Here is a 15,519-nt window from a genome sequence, read left to right as displayed (position 1 = left end):
CAGCGGGGGCAGCAATTGGCGGCAGGACCGGCCTGGGGCCGTCCCAAGGCCTTGCTGGGCCGGATCCGGCCCACGGGCCGTAGGTTGCCAACCCCTGCTATAAGTCATTTCTGACTTATGGCAACCTTAAGGTTGCCTATCATAGAGTTTTCGTGGCAGAATTTGTTCAGAGGATGTTTGCCTTTGCCTTCCTTTGAGGTTGAAAAAAAGGGTGACTTGCCCATGGTCACCCAGTGAGTTTCCATGGCCAGTCTCCTAGGAGTTTATCACACATGAGGAATTTCTCTTAATTTTGAATGAAAAGAAAGTGGGGCCAGAATGCATTCACGTAAAGTCGCTAGTTTAGCGAAATTACGTGAATGCTCATTGCATTCGAACTGGTTCCCCATTGCCCCAAAATAGCATGCCATGGCCCGAATTTGTGTGTGGCAGTCTATCACACAATAACGTGAAACCCCATGACTGCGCTCGGACTAACTTCCCATTGCTTGAATTTGTGTGTAGTGGGTTATCATGCAATAATGTTAAACCCCATGACTACATTCAGATTGTCATGGGATTATACTTCCAATTTCCCTTGTCTGATAGTCTAACACTGAAACCGCTACACCATGCTATGTAGAGTTTAAGTAAAATCAGTTTATATCACTCAGAACTACCATATATATGCATGTATATGTCTAGAAATTTAGGTCAAAAAAGTGACCCAAAAAACCTGAGTCAACTTATCCACAGTTCATTCTAAGTAATGTATATTTTTTTAAAAAAGGAACCATACCCTGGTGAAAGGCAAGATTGTATGTAAACTGTCCTAGAAGGACAGAAACCCCTCTGCTCTATCATCCATCCAGCCTTCAGGGTGAGCACAAACAGTTATGTCTGCTCAAATTTTGTAAGTTCCTTGGCATTGTTTTCCTTTGCTTTGTTCTTTACATCCCTAGTTCTTCACATCCTAAATTTTACCCTCCACTTATTCACGGATCATATCAAAATCCATAATTTTGGTCCCAAAACCTGTCCTTGATTTATGCATGAGATTGATTTATAGTTCCTTTCATGAAGAGCTAGCTTCAAGAGCTAGTTTGCCAAAGGGCTGTTGATATATTTTGCTTCCTCCCTAGAACTAGCCCTGAGTTATGCTCTTTGAAGCTGTATTTATTCCTTCACAAAGCATATGACAGAGAAGCAACAGAAGTTTACTCATCCCAGCCAGGTAAACAAATTTCAAAACAAGCTGTTAACCAAACATAAATATTCTACTCAGACTGGAAAAGGAGTTCCTATTTGATGATGAAAAGAGATCGAACAGAAAGTCAGCTGCATAACCCTATTTTTGAGTAGCTGGGTTGAATAATCTGTTCCTATTCCTGGATAATCTCCATTTTATAGGATATGTTTTTGTAACAAAAAACATATTCCAAAAAATGTGGGGGGGGGGGCACATTTTTCTCCTACAGTTTGTTCTTACTATAATTACACTGGATTTACTTGTTTCTTTGTTTCTTCATAGATGTTTGAGTGCACTGACAAAATAACATGAATACAAGGCCAAAATGTGATACAAAAGATGCCCTTAAAAAAAAAATTCTCTATAGTTTTGAAGACTGTTTCCAACGAATGTTGGAAAATTTTCTACCTGTTTGTTCAGGATCACAGGCCTTGAATGTGCATTTCAAAACATGTTCTTCAGAGCACTGGCCCACATTGAGAATGATGTTCTTGCTGCTGACGCCAGCACTGTCCCATTGCACTGCTATAGGAGGAAGTAACATTTAACATAAATGAGATTTTTTTTTCTAAGCCTGGATTAGTCATCCTTTTAGGCTGTTACGAAATGTATTTACAATGCCTATTATTGATAGCTGTGATATACAGTTGTTGCAGAGGCACTTCCACAGTATTTTTTAATGCGGTGACATCTGTGCTAGCTCTACAAAAAAATCCACCATATTAATCCATTTCTGTATATGTGTTATGTCACTCTACTGAAAAGAAAATACAGATGTTATTTGCCCAAATGAAAACTTAGTTCTCCAACCGCCAAAATCTAACAATGTACTTTTCTCTTCATCTCTTCTATTCATAATTCCCCACTGTTCATTCTTGTTACTCAAGCTGCATCTCTCACATCTATCCAAAACTCATACGTCAATAACTTTAACTTCAAACAGGTTTTCTTCATTCCTACATAAATTGCTTATCAACCTTTGCTAATCACTTAAAAGCATGAGGAGTCTAATTCCATAGTTTTATTTTTCCCCCTCAGCATTGCAAACAAAATTGTACTATAAATTATGTGTTGTTGTTGTTTTAAATTAGCCCGGAGGACAGGATGGTTCTAAGCTCCAACTAAAATAAAACATAAATAATTACAAGATATAAAATTTGAAAAATGAGCAATTATACTTACTTTCCGGTGATAAGGCTGCAGTTAACTGTGCACTGCTGCATTTTCAAAAGATTGTGGAAATATCCCTCCATTATCAGTGAAGTTCCTCTAACGACAGAGCTTTAGCTCCACAGAACATTATTTTACTAGAAAAAAGAAAAAATGAGGATCAATTCTTTATCTAACTGCAGCAAAAAGAAAAAGAAAAAGCAGGAACTCAATCCAGCCTTTACAAAGCTAGAACTTTTTAAGTATATATATATATATATATATATATATAATTTCCAGGGTTTGTGAAAGTAGTGAAACATCTGGATTACCATTAAATTTATTTGTAATCTGGACTACATTGGTATGACAATCCCATTTGTTAAAAAAATCAGTAAACTAAAATTTGTAAGATAATTTTAAAAATAAATTATAAAATTAGGAATGATTTTCATGTCCTTTTGTCATGGTTGTATGTACCGTTAGTGTATTGGGACTGAAGTTTTTCATTGCTACTGTCAGGAATGTATCAAAATTCAAACTCCAGATTGATTCACACTGTAGACTTTTACACCTCTAGAAACTGAGGAAAGCTTGATATAGTAAGAAGAAAGAGTATTCAACAATCAGACTTTTCTCTCCTACAGGGCACTGTGTAATGATGTTAGGTTTACAACAGTATATTTTGACTGCATGATATCCTACCACATATTCAATCAAGAGCAAACAAACATGCATTTATCATATAATAAAGGCAATATGACCCACAATTTCAAGTGTATTTAAGTGATAGTTTGGGATGACTACAGTACTCACATTAAACTACTCTCATTAGTTTGGGCAAATTATCTGGGGTGACTATTCTACTGTGGATGGTATTCAGGCTTTTTCATCTAAATATTTAATTCAAAAGTAATTATGTATTTAGCAGGAGGAAGTATACAGAGGGTTCTTGGTATCAGCTGGGGTTTGGTTCTAGGATCCTCCATGGATAACAAAATCTGTGGATGATCAAGTCCCATTAAATACAATGGCATAACAAAATGGAAAATCAAGATTTGCTTTTTGGAATTTATACTTTTTTTGGAATAGTTTCAAGCTGTGGATGTTTGAATCCATGCATAAAAACATCAGTCAATAAGGAGGGCTGATTGTATTACTGTTATACGCTGGTTTAAGGAGAACATTTCTTAACTGGTGTTATGCACTTAATTGTTGTGTACTATCTTGTCCCTATTACTATTTTGTTTTCGTGTGCCTTCAAGTCATTTCTGACTTATGGTCACAGGTCTCTGCAAGATCTGTTCAGAGGTGTCTGGCATTTGTTTTCTTCTGAGGCTGAGAGTGTGTGACTTGTACAGTGGGTTTCTATGGCTGAAAGGGAACTCGAACCCAGGTCTCCAGAGTTATCATATAGTAAGTTTCTAACCCCAACCAGGAGTTCAGTCTGCTCACATGTGGACTAAGTAGGAAGGGGAAATTGCAACTTGTACACAAGTCTTGCCCTAAATTCTGTGCCTTTTCAGACCCGCATCTTCCTAATGATGGGGAACTTCAACAGGGTTTCTATCCATACGCACTGCAGAAATAATCCAGTTTGACCCCACTTTAACTACCATTGCTCAATACTATGGAATTCTGGGAACTTAAGTTTGTTGTGGCCCCAGAGCTCTCTGACAAAGAAAGCTAAATGTTTCACAAAACTACTTTTTCCAGAATTCCTTACATTGAGCCATGGCAGTTAAAGTTGTGTCTCTGGTGTCACCAGACCAAACTACAATTCCCAGGATTACATTGAGCCCTGGCAGTTAAAGCGGTGTCAAACTACATGAATTCTACAGTGTGGATGCAGCCTTTAAATATAGTTATTGTTCATTTATTTATGAGGGGGGGAAAACAGTTTTTATTAGTATCTTTCACTATTGATTGTAAATAGAGAGGGGGATCAGGTTTCTACTAAAAGGTGTTTTTAAAAAAGCACCAAGTTTTGCATTAATGTGTATGACTTCCCCAATATAGGACCAAATTAGAAAAATAAGGAGCAAAATGCAGGTGTTCACATGTTATGCCCACTAGTTTAAATAATATAATTGTCCTTTTAAAATTTACTCTTTTTAAAATAAAAAAGCAAATTGTTTTGATTAACAATAAAGCTATAATAGTATTTTAAATGTTAATGTGATGAGATTCAAATGAAAGGGGTCTCTGTTGGCAGCAGAGACCCTCTTCTTCACTGCCTTTTCCTACTCCTTTTTGGAGGCGCCATTATTGTTATTATTACTCCTCTGAGGCTGAGGGAGGACAACCAGGGAAAGAATCACCTGGAAAAGGCTCCCTGCCAAGGCAAAAAGAGGAAACAAATGCCTCAAGTGGAGGAGGAAGATGGGGGAAACCCCTCAGCTTGGATGGGAACAAGGGAGCCAAAACGCCTCCTTCCTTCCCTCCCTCAACAAAAAACAAAATGGAGGAGGGCGCTATGGCGTTTAATAAAGCCACACTGAGGGAAGGAAAAGGGTTGGAAGACTGAGGAGAGCCTTCCCTCCCTGCCTTCAGTCTCTGTGGAGGCTGATGATGAACGGTTTTGGCCGCTTCGTATACACTGCAGAAATAACCCAGCTTTAACTGACACCGCTTTAACTGCCCTAGCTCAATGCTATGGAGTTATGGGAAATGTAGTTTTGTGAGGAGTTTTTCTGGGCCAGAAATAATCCAGTTTGGCACCGCTTTAACTGCCCTGGCTCAGTGCTGTGGAGTTCTGGGAAATGTAGTTTTGTGAGGCATTTTTGTAAGCCAAAACACACTGCAGAAATAAGCCAATTTGGCACTGCTTTAACAGTTTCTTTCAGTGCTATGGAGTTCTGGGAAGTGTAGTTCTGTGAGACTTTTTTTGAAAGCCAAAACACACTGCAGAAATAATCCAGTTTGAGACCACTTTAAATGCCCTGGCTCACTGCTAGGGAATCCTGGGAACTGTAATTTTTTGTGTGGCATTTTTCACTGCAGAAATAATCCAGTTTGAGACCACTTTAACTGCCAGGCTCAATTATATGAAGTCCTGGGAAATGTAGTTTTGTGAGACATTTTTGTAAGCCAAAACACACTGCAGAAATAATCCAGTTTGATACCACTTTAACTACCATGGTTTAATGCTGTGGAGTTCTGGGAAATGTAGTTTTGTGAGGCATTTTTACTGGGCCAAAACACATTGCAGAAACCATCCAGTTTGGCACCGCTTCCACTGCAGGGGAATCAAAAGGAGCAAACTGCAGGTGTTCATATGTTATGCCCACTACTTTAAATAATGTAATTGTCCTTTTAAAATGTGCATTAAAAAAACAAATTGTTTTGATCAATAATAAACTATAATAATTAGGAGATAGTGTTTTAAATGTGAATGTGTTAAAACAATGGTGGCACCAGAGGAGCTCCTTCTGACAGAGAAGGCAAAATGTCTCACAAAACTACAATTCCCAGAATTCGCTAGCAGCAGTTAAAGTGGTCTCAAACTGGATTATTTCTGCAGTGCATTTTGGCCCTCTCCAAAACATGCTGCAGAAATAATCCAGTTTAAGACCGCTTTAACTGCCCTGGCTCAATGCTAGGGAATGCTGGGAACTGTAGTTTTGAGAGACATTTAGGCTTCTCTGTCAGAAGAGAGCTCTGGTATCACCATAAACTACAGTTTCCAGGATTCCCTAGCACTGATCCAGGGCAGTTAAAGTGATCTCAAACTGAATTAATTCTGCAATGTGTTTTGGACTCGGGTTTCAAACCAACCTCGTTTAAACCAGCCAAACCTGCTCTGTATTTTCCATTTCTTACCTACCGTACTTCTTTGTCTGCGTCCAGTAATTTCCTACCTTGACCGTCATCATGCCTCTCTTTCTCTTTACCTTACAACACTTTGCAACCTCAAACTTGCACCTGGTTTATGTCGTATACTATCTTTCCACCCACGTTTTGCTTTGTGTGCTGTGCTATTAGTTATCCCTTTCTTGTTTGTATTCCTGATTATCTCTTCTGCCTGCCTCCCTTCATTTCACCTCTGCTGTTCTGCATACACTGAGCAACAACATGGCAACAAAGCGTTTCAATTATTCATGCTCTGAGGAAGTCTCAAATGGACCATATAATATACCTAGCTGGAAGACTTGACTGGAGAATATATACCGAGGATGCCTATATCACTTTCTTTCCAGAGCATACAACTCCCCCATTGCATCTTTTTCTTCAAAAGAAAAAAATCAGTTAAATATATTCTTTAGGGGGCAAATAAATCTACTAACGGGCAACTAAGTGTCTGGTTGCTGCTGAGAAAGGCTTGTATCTTGAGACATCACTTCTGCTTGCTCAGCCTGTCATATTTTACAACCCCCTGCAATATTCTGCATGTAAAGGCATGATCAATGGAATTTATTGACACAAGTTATGGTGATGATGCTTTCCACAAAGATCTACTAGTTGCTACTGAACACAAAAGCAAAATGGAAATGTTATTTTCAGGGATAGTGTAATACAGAATACTATTACTTGGGGCAATATCAAGGGAAGGGTCTTCCTTACTTGTGGGCAACTGGTTGGTCATTGTGAGAATTGGGATTCTGAAATAGATAGACCCTTGGTATGATTCATTAGGGCTTTTATTTAGGGCTGGCCATGTTCCTCTACCCAAATCAGTAAGAAAGTCAGTTCCTGAAAGAACCTAGAAACATATATTGTGGACAAAGGCAAGACTAAATTGCACTTTTCTGACGGACAAGTTTAACTTTCATATAAGTTTATCACACTAGGGAGATCCCACTGAAAAATGGGATTTAAACTAGATTCATTTTTTAAAAAAAAACTCAAACAGATTCATCACACATAATGAACCCCAAAGTGAAATAAAGCAAAGTTAAACGAGGTAAAGCAGAGAAAAGAGCACAACTTTTTACTTTTGGGAAGTTTAGAAAGTAAAAGGCTGCCATTTTTCTTTGCTTTACCTCCGGTTTAATTTCACATTATTTCACTTTAACAGTGACGTCATCTGATAAACTTCCCACATTTGCGAGGTTTTTAAAAATTTAAATCTAGTTTAAATCCCGTTTTTCAGTAGGATCTCTCTAGTTGTGCCTCTAAAGTTACTCGTTTTAGGATGTTCTCCTTCACTGAGAAGCAGACAGGCAGGGAGGCAATTTTCCATCTCTGCTTCACTAGTTTGGGTCAACCTTTAGATGTCCCAGAAAAGTTGTAGGAAAAGCTTAATATGCAGTCAGGTTATAACTACCTCTATAGTGAGTATTTAGAATGCCCCAGAGGCCAAAATTGCCCCTTAAGTGTCATGTTATACAGCCCTGTCTAAGAATTTCTTCCTGCCAATCTCAGACCTGTTGCTGTGCTTAACTTCCCACTGGTTTCTACCTTTCTTGCTCCAAGATGTCCACCAAATCAGAAAGCTTATAAAGATGAGAACAATTAAAGGAAGATAAGACTTTCCATGGCTACTGGTCATGATGCCTATACTTGCTATAGGCATCTGGCTTGCCCTGTGGAAAATAGGATCTTGGCCTAGATGTGGCTTTGGTCTTGTTGAGCAGGCTTCTTATGTTCTCTTGCCACTTATATCTGCTCTAGCAGACTTAATGTTATGTAGCTTGCCTAGAATACTTTGCATTCTGTATTCATCTGCTGGGAAATTTCTGTCCTTACATACTCAGGAAGATCCTTAGTACTCATATTTTTCCTAAAACAGTTTTTTCATAGCTCCAGCCCTAAAACATACTGTACTCAGTTCTTGAGAAGTGTACATAAAGAAGTGAATACATAAATACCTTCCCAATTTGTTATCTGTATTATTAAAAAATCTTTTAAAAAGTAATTAAGTAGCCAAGTTTGTAGTTCTATTGAATTTTATGTCTAGGCTGTAGATTACCTAAAAAGTGTTGGGGTTATGGGAATTTTAGAATAAATGTAAGTATTCTCCCTGGAACAAACTGTTTAATAGTTCTTAGCACTGAATAAGTTGTTTGCACTGGACCATAGGTATGCAGTATTTCAAAACTAGCCCAAGGTTTTATTGAAAGGGAGTTTGTGAAATATGATCCACATCTTTCTTCACATTGTACAGTAAGTAGTATGTTCCCAGTATGAACAGAACAACGTTTACACAGCTAGTAGTTACTTAAGAAAAACAATTTCAAGTTTGGTTTGCTGGACGGGTTCTAGAAATTGGTGTATGATGAAGAAAAATAAAGGAGATAAGATAAAGACATGGGAGGGGACTAAGGTGAGGAGGAGCAACAAGCAATTAAAAGCAAAAGGCAAATGTAATTAGTAAAAGCCAGGCCTCCAATCCTGGCCCATTTCATCAGCCAATTCCTTGAGTTCCTGGAATTCTGGTTGGTTGAGATATGCTATATCTTTCTCCCATGATGATTGTCTCATCTCATCATAGTCTTCACTTAGCCCCTTGGTTTGGCTAATTTCTTCCATAGAAGAAGGTCCTCTAGACAGATTGAGTATGTCCATTTGGCCATCTTGTCTAAAGTCATCATAGTAATCATCGTCTTTATTCTGACGCGTTAAGATTGGTTGGAAAAAAGACATTTGTTGATCTGGGTTACTTATATCTAGTCTTTTCTCTGACTTTTCACATGTAGAGATCATGGAATACCTAGGAGAAAAAAGAAGATGGGGCCAAAGGTGAACATACATCCAGTATGGCAACATATATAATCTTGTCCCTTTCTAGATCCTCATCTCCTATTCTGCATCTTCCCAAAAGCATCTGGTTGGACTCTGGAAGAATCAAGATGCTAGACAAAATGAGCTTCTGATATAACTCAGCAACCCTTTTTATAGTTTTACATTCATTCAAACAAATCTACTAATGCCCCACATTCCCATTTCCACCCTCACCTAATGTCTACTGTATCTGTGCTCAGGTTACCTTTCTTCATCTTTCCATCTTGATGCTTACCAAAACTGCTGTCCCACCTTTACACATATTCCCACCCATTTTCTCATACTTTGCCATCATCTCTTTCAGGCTGTCTTTTCACACTCATTGTTACTGGCATGTTTCTGGCTTGTGTACACAGACACTGAAGAATGACTAAAATGTTCTCTATAGCTACTTCAGTTTTAGTTCTGGTTAATAATCTGTGTACTACCTTGAGCAATGGGTTATAAGAAAGTTAAAGTATTTGGAGCTATTTTACTTTTAGCCTTTTCAAGAATGCAATATGTAACTCTCACATCATCAGTTCTGTTTACATCACTTTAACAACCCCTTTTTTTAAGAGATCCTTCTGTTGTTCCATTTGAGAGATTTAACACAGACAAATTACTTTTTACCTTTTAGTTCTGCACTTCAGTCCCTGGGCACATGGACAGTGCTCCTTTGGTTTGGCAAATGCTTCCAGGCTGCCCCAACCCATCAGTGCAAGAAAGGTGCCACTGGGGATTTGACATTTTTCCCCTTCTTTTGGCTGGGGAGTGCAGATGGGGAATGGGAGAGCTGTATTGGAGACAGAAGAGAAATTGGGGAAGTCTGTGTATACAGAAAGTACAGGGGAATATTAGCAAGGCTGAGTAAGCAACAAATATTGGTGCAAATATTGCAAAGAGGAAGCTTCTAACTACAGCCACAATAGCTCTGCAAACTCTCAGTAATTCTTAACTACTCCAGACAAGCTGCTGCTGCTACAGTTGCATTTTAATTGAAAAATGACCAAAAATAGAGTCTGAAAAAATTCCCTTGGACAACAATAGGAGCTTCTCATACCAGCCAAATTGCAGCTTGTGGGGTGAGAGAATTACTGTCAGTACTATGGCACAGGATGTGTTAAATTTCCCTTACTCATGCACCATGATCCCAATCTTCAATTACCTCCCCTGCAGCTGCTATTTACATTTTAAAAAAGACCGACAACCCTCAAGTGATGCAACAGTTTGATGCTGATCCAAAGAGAGGAGACAGGAAGCATGCAAGAGACAGAGCTACAAAGAGGTCATCTCACAGTTGCTGAAGGTACAACATAATCCCTGAGCACACTCTTCTTGGTGTGGGTCACATCTTGTTCCACTCTCACCATGGCTCACATCTTCTGTACACTTGCCCCACACACATAGGTAACCCAGGCAACATTCCCCATTATTCCAACACATCTAGAAGACAAAAGTAGGTGAAACATGGTGTATGACAACATGTATCTCAGAACTAGCAAATTCCTTCATGCAACAGGCTCCAGAACAGGAGTCAGAAAAACTGTTGCGCTGTGAGATTGCTTCCCCTCCCCACACATACACTCCAAAATCATGAAAAAAATCTGTCCCCAAACACCCTCCAGTATCCCCTAAAGGTCATAGTTGGCAATTCTGTCACATTCCCTGCTCCCTGGGGAAAGCCCACAAGAGGCATTTTTTAGTGATCTAGAAGTCAATCTTAGGGTTCTAGGGCAAAAAAATGGGAAGACATGCCACTTGCTCCTCCTTGCTGTACAGGGAGATCACTTAAAATTGAATTATGTTAGACCACAGCACCTCTCTGGATACAGCAGCAAACCAGCAGTTTTGTGTACTCACTGTATCCTTGGCTTTACACTGCTGGCACTGTGAAGCAAGGAGAGACCTAAAACAGAACTGGTCTTTTTGGCAGTCGTTGTTATTCACACATTCCTGTTGAAGAAGAAGAACATGGTGCATATGTCCATCAGTGGATAATGAGGCAGATAACTGTTCAGTGGCAGCATACCTCTGAATACCAGTTGGTGGGGAAGCTGGAGAGCTACTTGCCTTCAAATGCTGCTTGTAGGCTTCTCAGAAGCATCTTGCCAGCCAAGTAAGAATGGATTACCAAACTAACTGGACTTTCAGAGTGATTTAGTGGGTACTCTTCTTCTATAATGAAGGCAGGTTGTGGGGTGAGGAGAAAGGAGACAGAGCAATTTACCCCTACCTGTTAGCTTCTCAGCTGTAACTATGTCACAAGTTGCTCCTTGTATAGTTGAGGGTGACGCTGTGCTCTTTCTTTCAAAATATTATTGGGCATTGTAAACATTTAGTACAGTATTTGTTCTTGCTAAATACATGTTGAAGCATAACCATTCCAGTTGTGAATTCAGTTATACACTGTTTTCTTAAGCACAACCTAGAGATTCTCCTCTCCGTTGCTTCTCTCTTCCCTTTTCTCTCTGTTGCTTCCCACCAAACACCCAATTTTTTACATTTCCTTCTCAATCTGATGTTAAAACCTTCTCCTCCCTAGGTTTTACTCTTGACTTATCTACAGGTCATATCAAAATCCATGATTTTGGCCATAAAACCTTCCCTCAACTTACACATGAGGTCAACTTGTGACACAAGTATATACAGTAAGTGCTGCTGCTAGTGACTACAAGCTGACAAAGCATTACCACCCTTTCAAAATGTCCTGCAGCTCTGATGTACCATCAGCTTCAAAGTGAAAGAGATCACAGAGGTGGCATCATAGAAGCTGATTACAAAGTGCAGTCACAGTGCTGTCAGAGCACTTCCCTGTTCATTAGACCTTGGCACAAAGTTTCTGAGTACCAGTGTGGTGTAGTGGCTTGGGTGTTGGGCTAGGACTCTGTGAAACCAGGGTTCGGTTCCCAGCTCTGCCATGAAACCCATTGGATGACTTTGGGCAAGTCACACCCTCTCACCTTCAGAGAAGGCAAGGGCAAACCTCCGCTGAAGAAATCTTGCCAAGGAAACTACATGATAGGGCCACCTTAAGTCAGAAATGACTTGAAGGCACACAACAAGTAGTACAGGCACCCAGCTTCTAGAGCTTGCCAATAATTTCACAATGGCTACAAAAGGAGAGTGCCAGAAGAGCTGCATATTTCCTGCCCTCTTCCTCTCTCCACAAGTGCCATTCTGGTCTGGGCCATTATTTCTGAACAGCAGTGGGTATGAGTCAATCATCATGAAGTGCACTGATGCCCCATTGATTTCAGTGAGAGAGTTAAGCATGTGCTTTAAGCATCTATAATTGAGACCAAGGGAATGCTGAAATGTTTGATCATTATGTACAGCCCTGCTTATAGTTCCTTTTTTTAGCTGATGGATGAGGAATAGAAGCAATGAGGACAAGACTGGGCAACGTGCAGCCTCCACGCTGTATGTGAGTCCCTTCTCTCTTTGGGTTGTTTTTGTTTTGTTTTTTCTTTCAGTGGCATGACACCCTATTTTGTTCCTGCCATGGAATAAAGTTTGTTTGGCCTTCTGTAAGGGGACACTGCCCTGCCAAACTTCAAGGCTCTGTGGTATGGGGGGGGGGCACTCTGGCACCCCTCTACACCATAGGAAGCTACTTTGTAACTTTAGTGGTTGTATAAATCCTAGTGGATGGGGAAGGGAATCCAGTGTTGCCCCCTGCCACCAGGAAGTTGCCCACCTATCAATTAGGGCAGGAAGAATTGTACACGGGGCTCCCATCCTTCAGTATCCAACTTTCTCCCATGGCCTTTGCCTTGTTCTAATTCTTGGTCCCACTGTCATGGCATTTACCATCATTCTGCCTTCCCTCTGTTGTTTCTCATATGTCTATTTTAGACTGTTAGTTCCTTAAGAGCAGAGATCTGTTTTTGTTACTTGTTGTTTGGCCATTTATCCTTTTTTTTTTTTAACAGAGAAGCCTCTATTTTAAGGGTTGCCAGAAAACAGTCCTCTTTTTGAAGGTGTCCTCTATTGCAGGAGCTATCTAGTCCAAGGCTAACTTAAAGATAAAGAACCACAAGGGTGAAGATCAGAGACTTGTTGTGAGTTGCTCATCTGCACTTAGCATCTGGACAACAGATCACCGGTCAATGTCTTGGCAGGTGAGATATATTGTAATTCTTTTGAAGTTATTAATCCATGTTATCATTTTGCAGTTTTACAAATAAATTAGCATACGAAATTTAATCTACACTGGTATCTCTTTTGTGCTCTTTGTTGGTAATGTGTATCTGCCTTTTCTGTTCTCTTTTTCAGTTATGTATATCTACTTTTTAGCATTGTGTAAATGGACCCCTAGTAACCTATGTAAGGTGCTGTGTGCACAGATGGTACAGTAATACTACTACTAAGCATTTGGAATAATTACTTTCACAAGCTTTACTATTGCTACTTCTTCTTCAGCTGCCATCAGTGCGCAGTATATTCAAAACAAGTAAGTTCCCAGTTCTATAACTTAACTAAAATAAAACACAATTACCAACTGTTCATCTTCAGGGTTTTGCTCTGAATTAATATTTATTTCAAGATTTTGTGAGGAACAGTTTTCCCCTTTTGGTAGGAGCCCCCCAACCTCACCCATCCCACTCCTCAGAAACTGAGGCAGACTCCATGACCCACACAAGTGCCTTTCCTTGTGCCTTATATTTTCCGCCAGAAGAAAAAGAAGTGACGTTTGCGTGGGATGAATGTGTTGGTTGGGGTAACAAGCAGTGCCTTCTTCTTGATGGGACGGGGAGCAGCTAAAAGCCCATTTCGAATGGCCAGCAGCCTGTGCCTCCTATCACTGACTGGCTCTTCCTTTAACCAGTTGGTTTCAGGTACCTGCTGCTCACTCTTAAGATGCTGAGGCAAGCGGAAGATCAGAAAGGTCAGCCGAGACTGAGGCTGGGGGAGACCCAGCTTTAGGAACCTGAGCCCAGTATCCTCTCCGTCTGCCTCAAGACCTTTTCCTTCCTGACTAGCCTCTGGCACTTTCTCCTAGAAAGACAGAGATAAAATGCAGTGGGGGGATGTGAATATTACCTGTGATTTATTTTATTGTATTTTATTTTACTATTGATTAAATTAGAATAGAAATATATACTTATGGGAATGGACAATTGTCTGGGGTTAAAGGGCTGCCCCTCTCTACAAAAAGTCAGAAACATATGTTCCCTCCAAATGGCCTCTTGTGCACATAGGAACAATTTTGTTATATGTTGGAGGCCCTGGGCACATAGTAGGCACAGAATAGGCCTTTTTCACAACAAGATGATCTAGTAGTCAACTTCTGGTTCATCATGCTTAGAAGTAAGGCCTTCCCTGGGCTGAAAATGTCACAGGGCCTCCCAAAATTAAAAAACAAAAAACTGCTCACCCAGCCCTTGATGGGCATTTGGAAACAAAAAAACTAGGGAGTTTTGGTCAAAAAGGTCAGTTTTACCAGCTGACAAACTGCCCAGGAAGACTATGGACTTTATTACTGATCTCGTTGCAGTCACGTCATTAAAAGAAAAAGAAAACATATGGGTTTCGGAGCTTTTAATGCTACACCTCTCTTCAATAGCACAATGGGGCTTTTTGCACCATTGAGGGTCCCAGTGCACTCTCTTCTTTCCCTCATGACTTTGCATCCCTGCCCTATGCCCTACCTAGTATGCCTTTTTTTTTTAAACAAAAATAATAATTTCTATTTGTATTTGTAATCCAATTCCAGAGTAGTTTTTCCCTGGGAGGAAGTTAGCTTTTCTGCCCTCCGACTGCCAAAGGAGATATGACAGTCTCCTCGTGAAGAAACTCTCACATTTCTCCTTTTGCAGGTTGGGCAATGGGGAAGAGATGCTGCTTCACTCCACACCAAGAGAGAAATTATAGTTTCCTCATGAAGAGAGAATCTTAATTTCTCCTTTGGCAGACGGGAGGGAAGAGGAGAAAAGAAAGTTTTTAAAAATAGGAATAGGGAGGGATGAGGAGGCAGGAGGGGACATTGATTGCCCAGTATTGGAAATGCTTGCCCAGTGTTGGAAATGCTATCCAAGGAAGTTATCACACTTGAGAAGAAGGTAAGGAATATGTTTGGGATCTTATTGATTGGTGTTCCCCTTCAATGAATAGGGATGCTTTAACAGCAAAGCAGCAACAAAACAGCCATGACATTATGCAGTAAGCATTGCCAACGGTGTTATTCTCGAGTTTTAACAGTAGATTTAAAGCCTCATGTGATAAAGTCATCTGATTGTTTTCATTTGTGAGTTCTCTCTCTGTGGGAAATGGTTAGGATAATCTTTCCCAACATAGTGCTGTTCAGATAAACTGGGCTACGAGTCTCAAAGTCCCCCAACCAGATGGCCATTGCTCTTGCTGATTAGAGGGAAATGGGAGTCATTCCCCCAATATACCTGGAAGACAACAGGGTAGGAAAAACTGGATTTGGGGGA

The 15,519-nt window shown here is 40.0% G+C and overlaps 2 protein-coding genes across 5 annotated transcripts in view; both read right to left on the bottom strand.

The window, feature by feature from the left end:
• The window catches only part of KASH5 (KASH domain containing 5), a 29,713-nt gene extending 27,238 nt beyond the window's left edge, over positions 1 to 2,475 (bottom strand). For all 3 annotated transcript variants that reach the window (XM_042477631.1, XM_042477633.1, XM_042477634.1), the window contains exons 1-2: positions 2,411 to 2,475; positions 1,637 to 1,753 (exon numbers count right to left, since the gene is read on the bottom strand). The gene's annotated coding sequence lies outside the window, so the exon portion shown is untranslated. The remainder of the gene's footprint in view (positions 1 to 1,636; positions 1,754 to 2,410) is intronic.
• Positions 2,476 to 8,408: 5,933 nt separating this feature from the next.
• DKKL1 (dickkopf like acrosomal protein 1) overlaps positions 8,409 to 15,519 on the bottom strand; it is a 44,933-nt gene continuing 37,822 nt past the window's right edge. For both annotated transcript variants that reach the window (XM_042474481.1, XM_042474482.1), the window contains exons 5-8: positions 10,943 to 11,035; positions 10,378 to 10,525; positions 9,713 to 9,875; positions 8,409 to 9,029 (exon numbers count right to left, since the gene is read on the bottom strand). In XM_042474481.1, coding sequence (XP_042330415.1) covers positions 8,687 to 9,029; positions 9,713 to 9,875; positions 10,378 to 10,525; positions 10,943 to 11,035 — 747 coding nt within the window. In that variant the 3' untranslated portion in view covers positions 8,409 to 8,686. The remainder of the gene's footprint in view (positions 9,030 to 9,712; positions 9,876 to 10,377; positions 10,526 to 10,942; positions 11,036 to 15,519) is intronic.

This window comes from Sceloporus undulatus, chromosome 6 (genome assembly GCF_019175285.1).
Source record: "Sceloporus undulatus isolate JIND9_A2432 ecotype Alabama chromosome 6, SceUnd_v1.1, whole genome shotgun sequence".
Taxonomy (NCBI): Eukaryota; Metazoa; Chordata; class Lepidosauria; order Squamata; family Phrynosomatidae; genus Sceloporus; species Sceloporus undulatus.
Note: the sequence above shows the minus strand (reverse complement) of the source record. Positions and strands in the feature narration are given on the sequence as shown.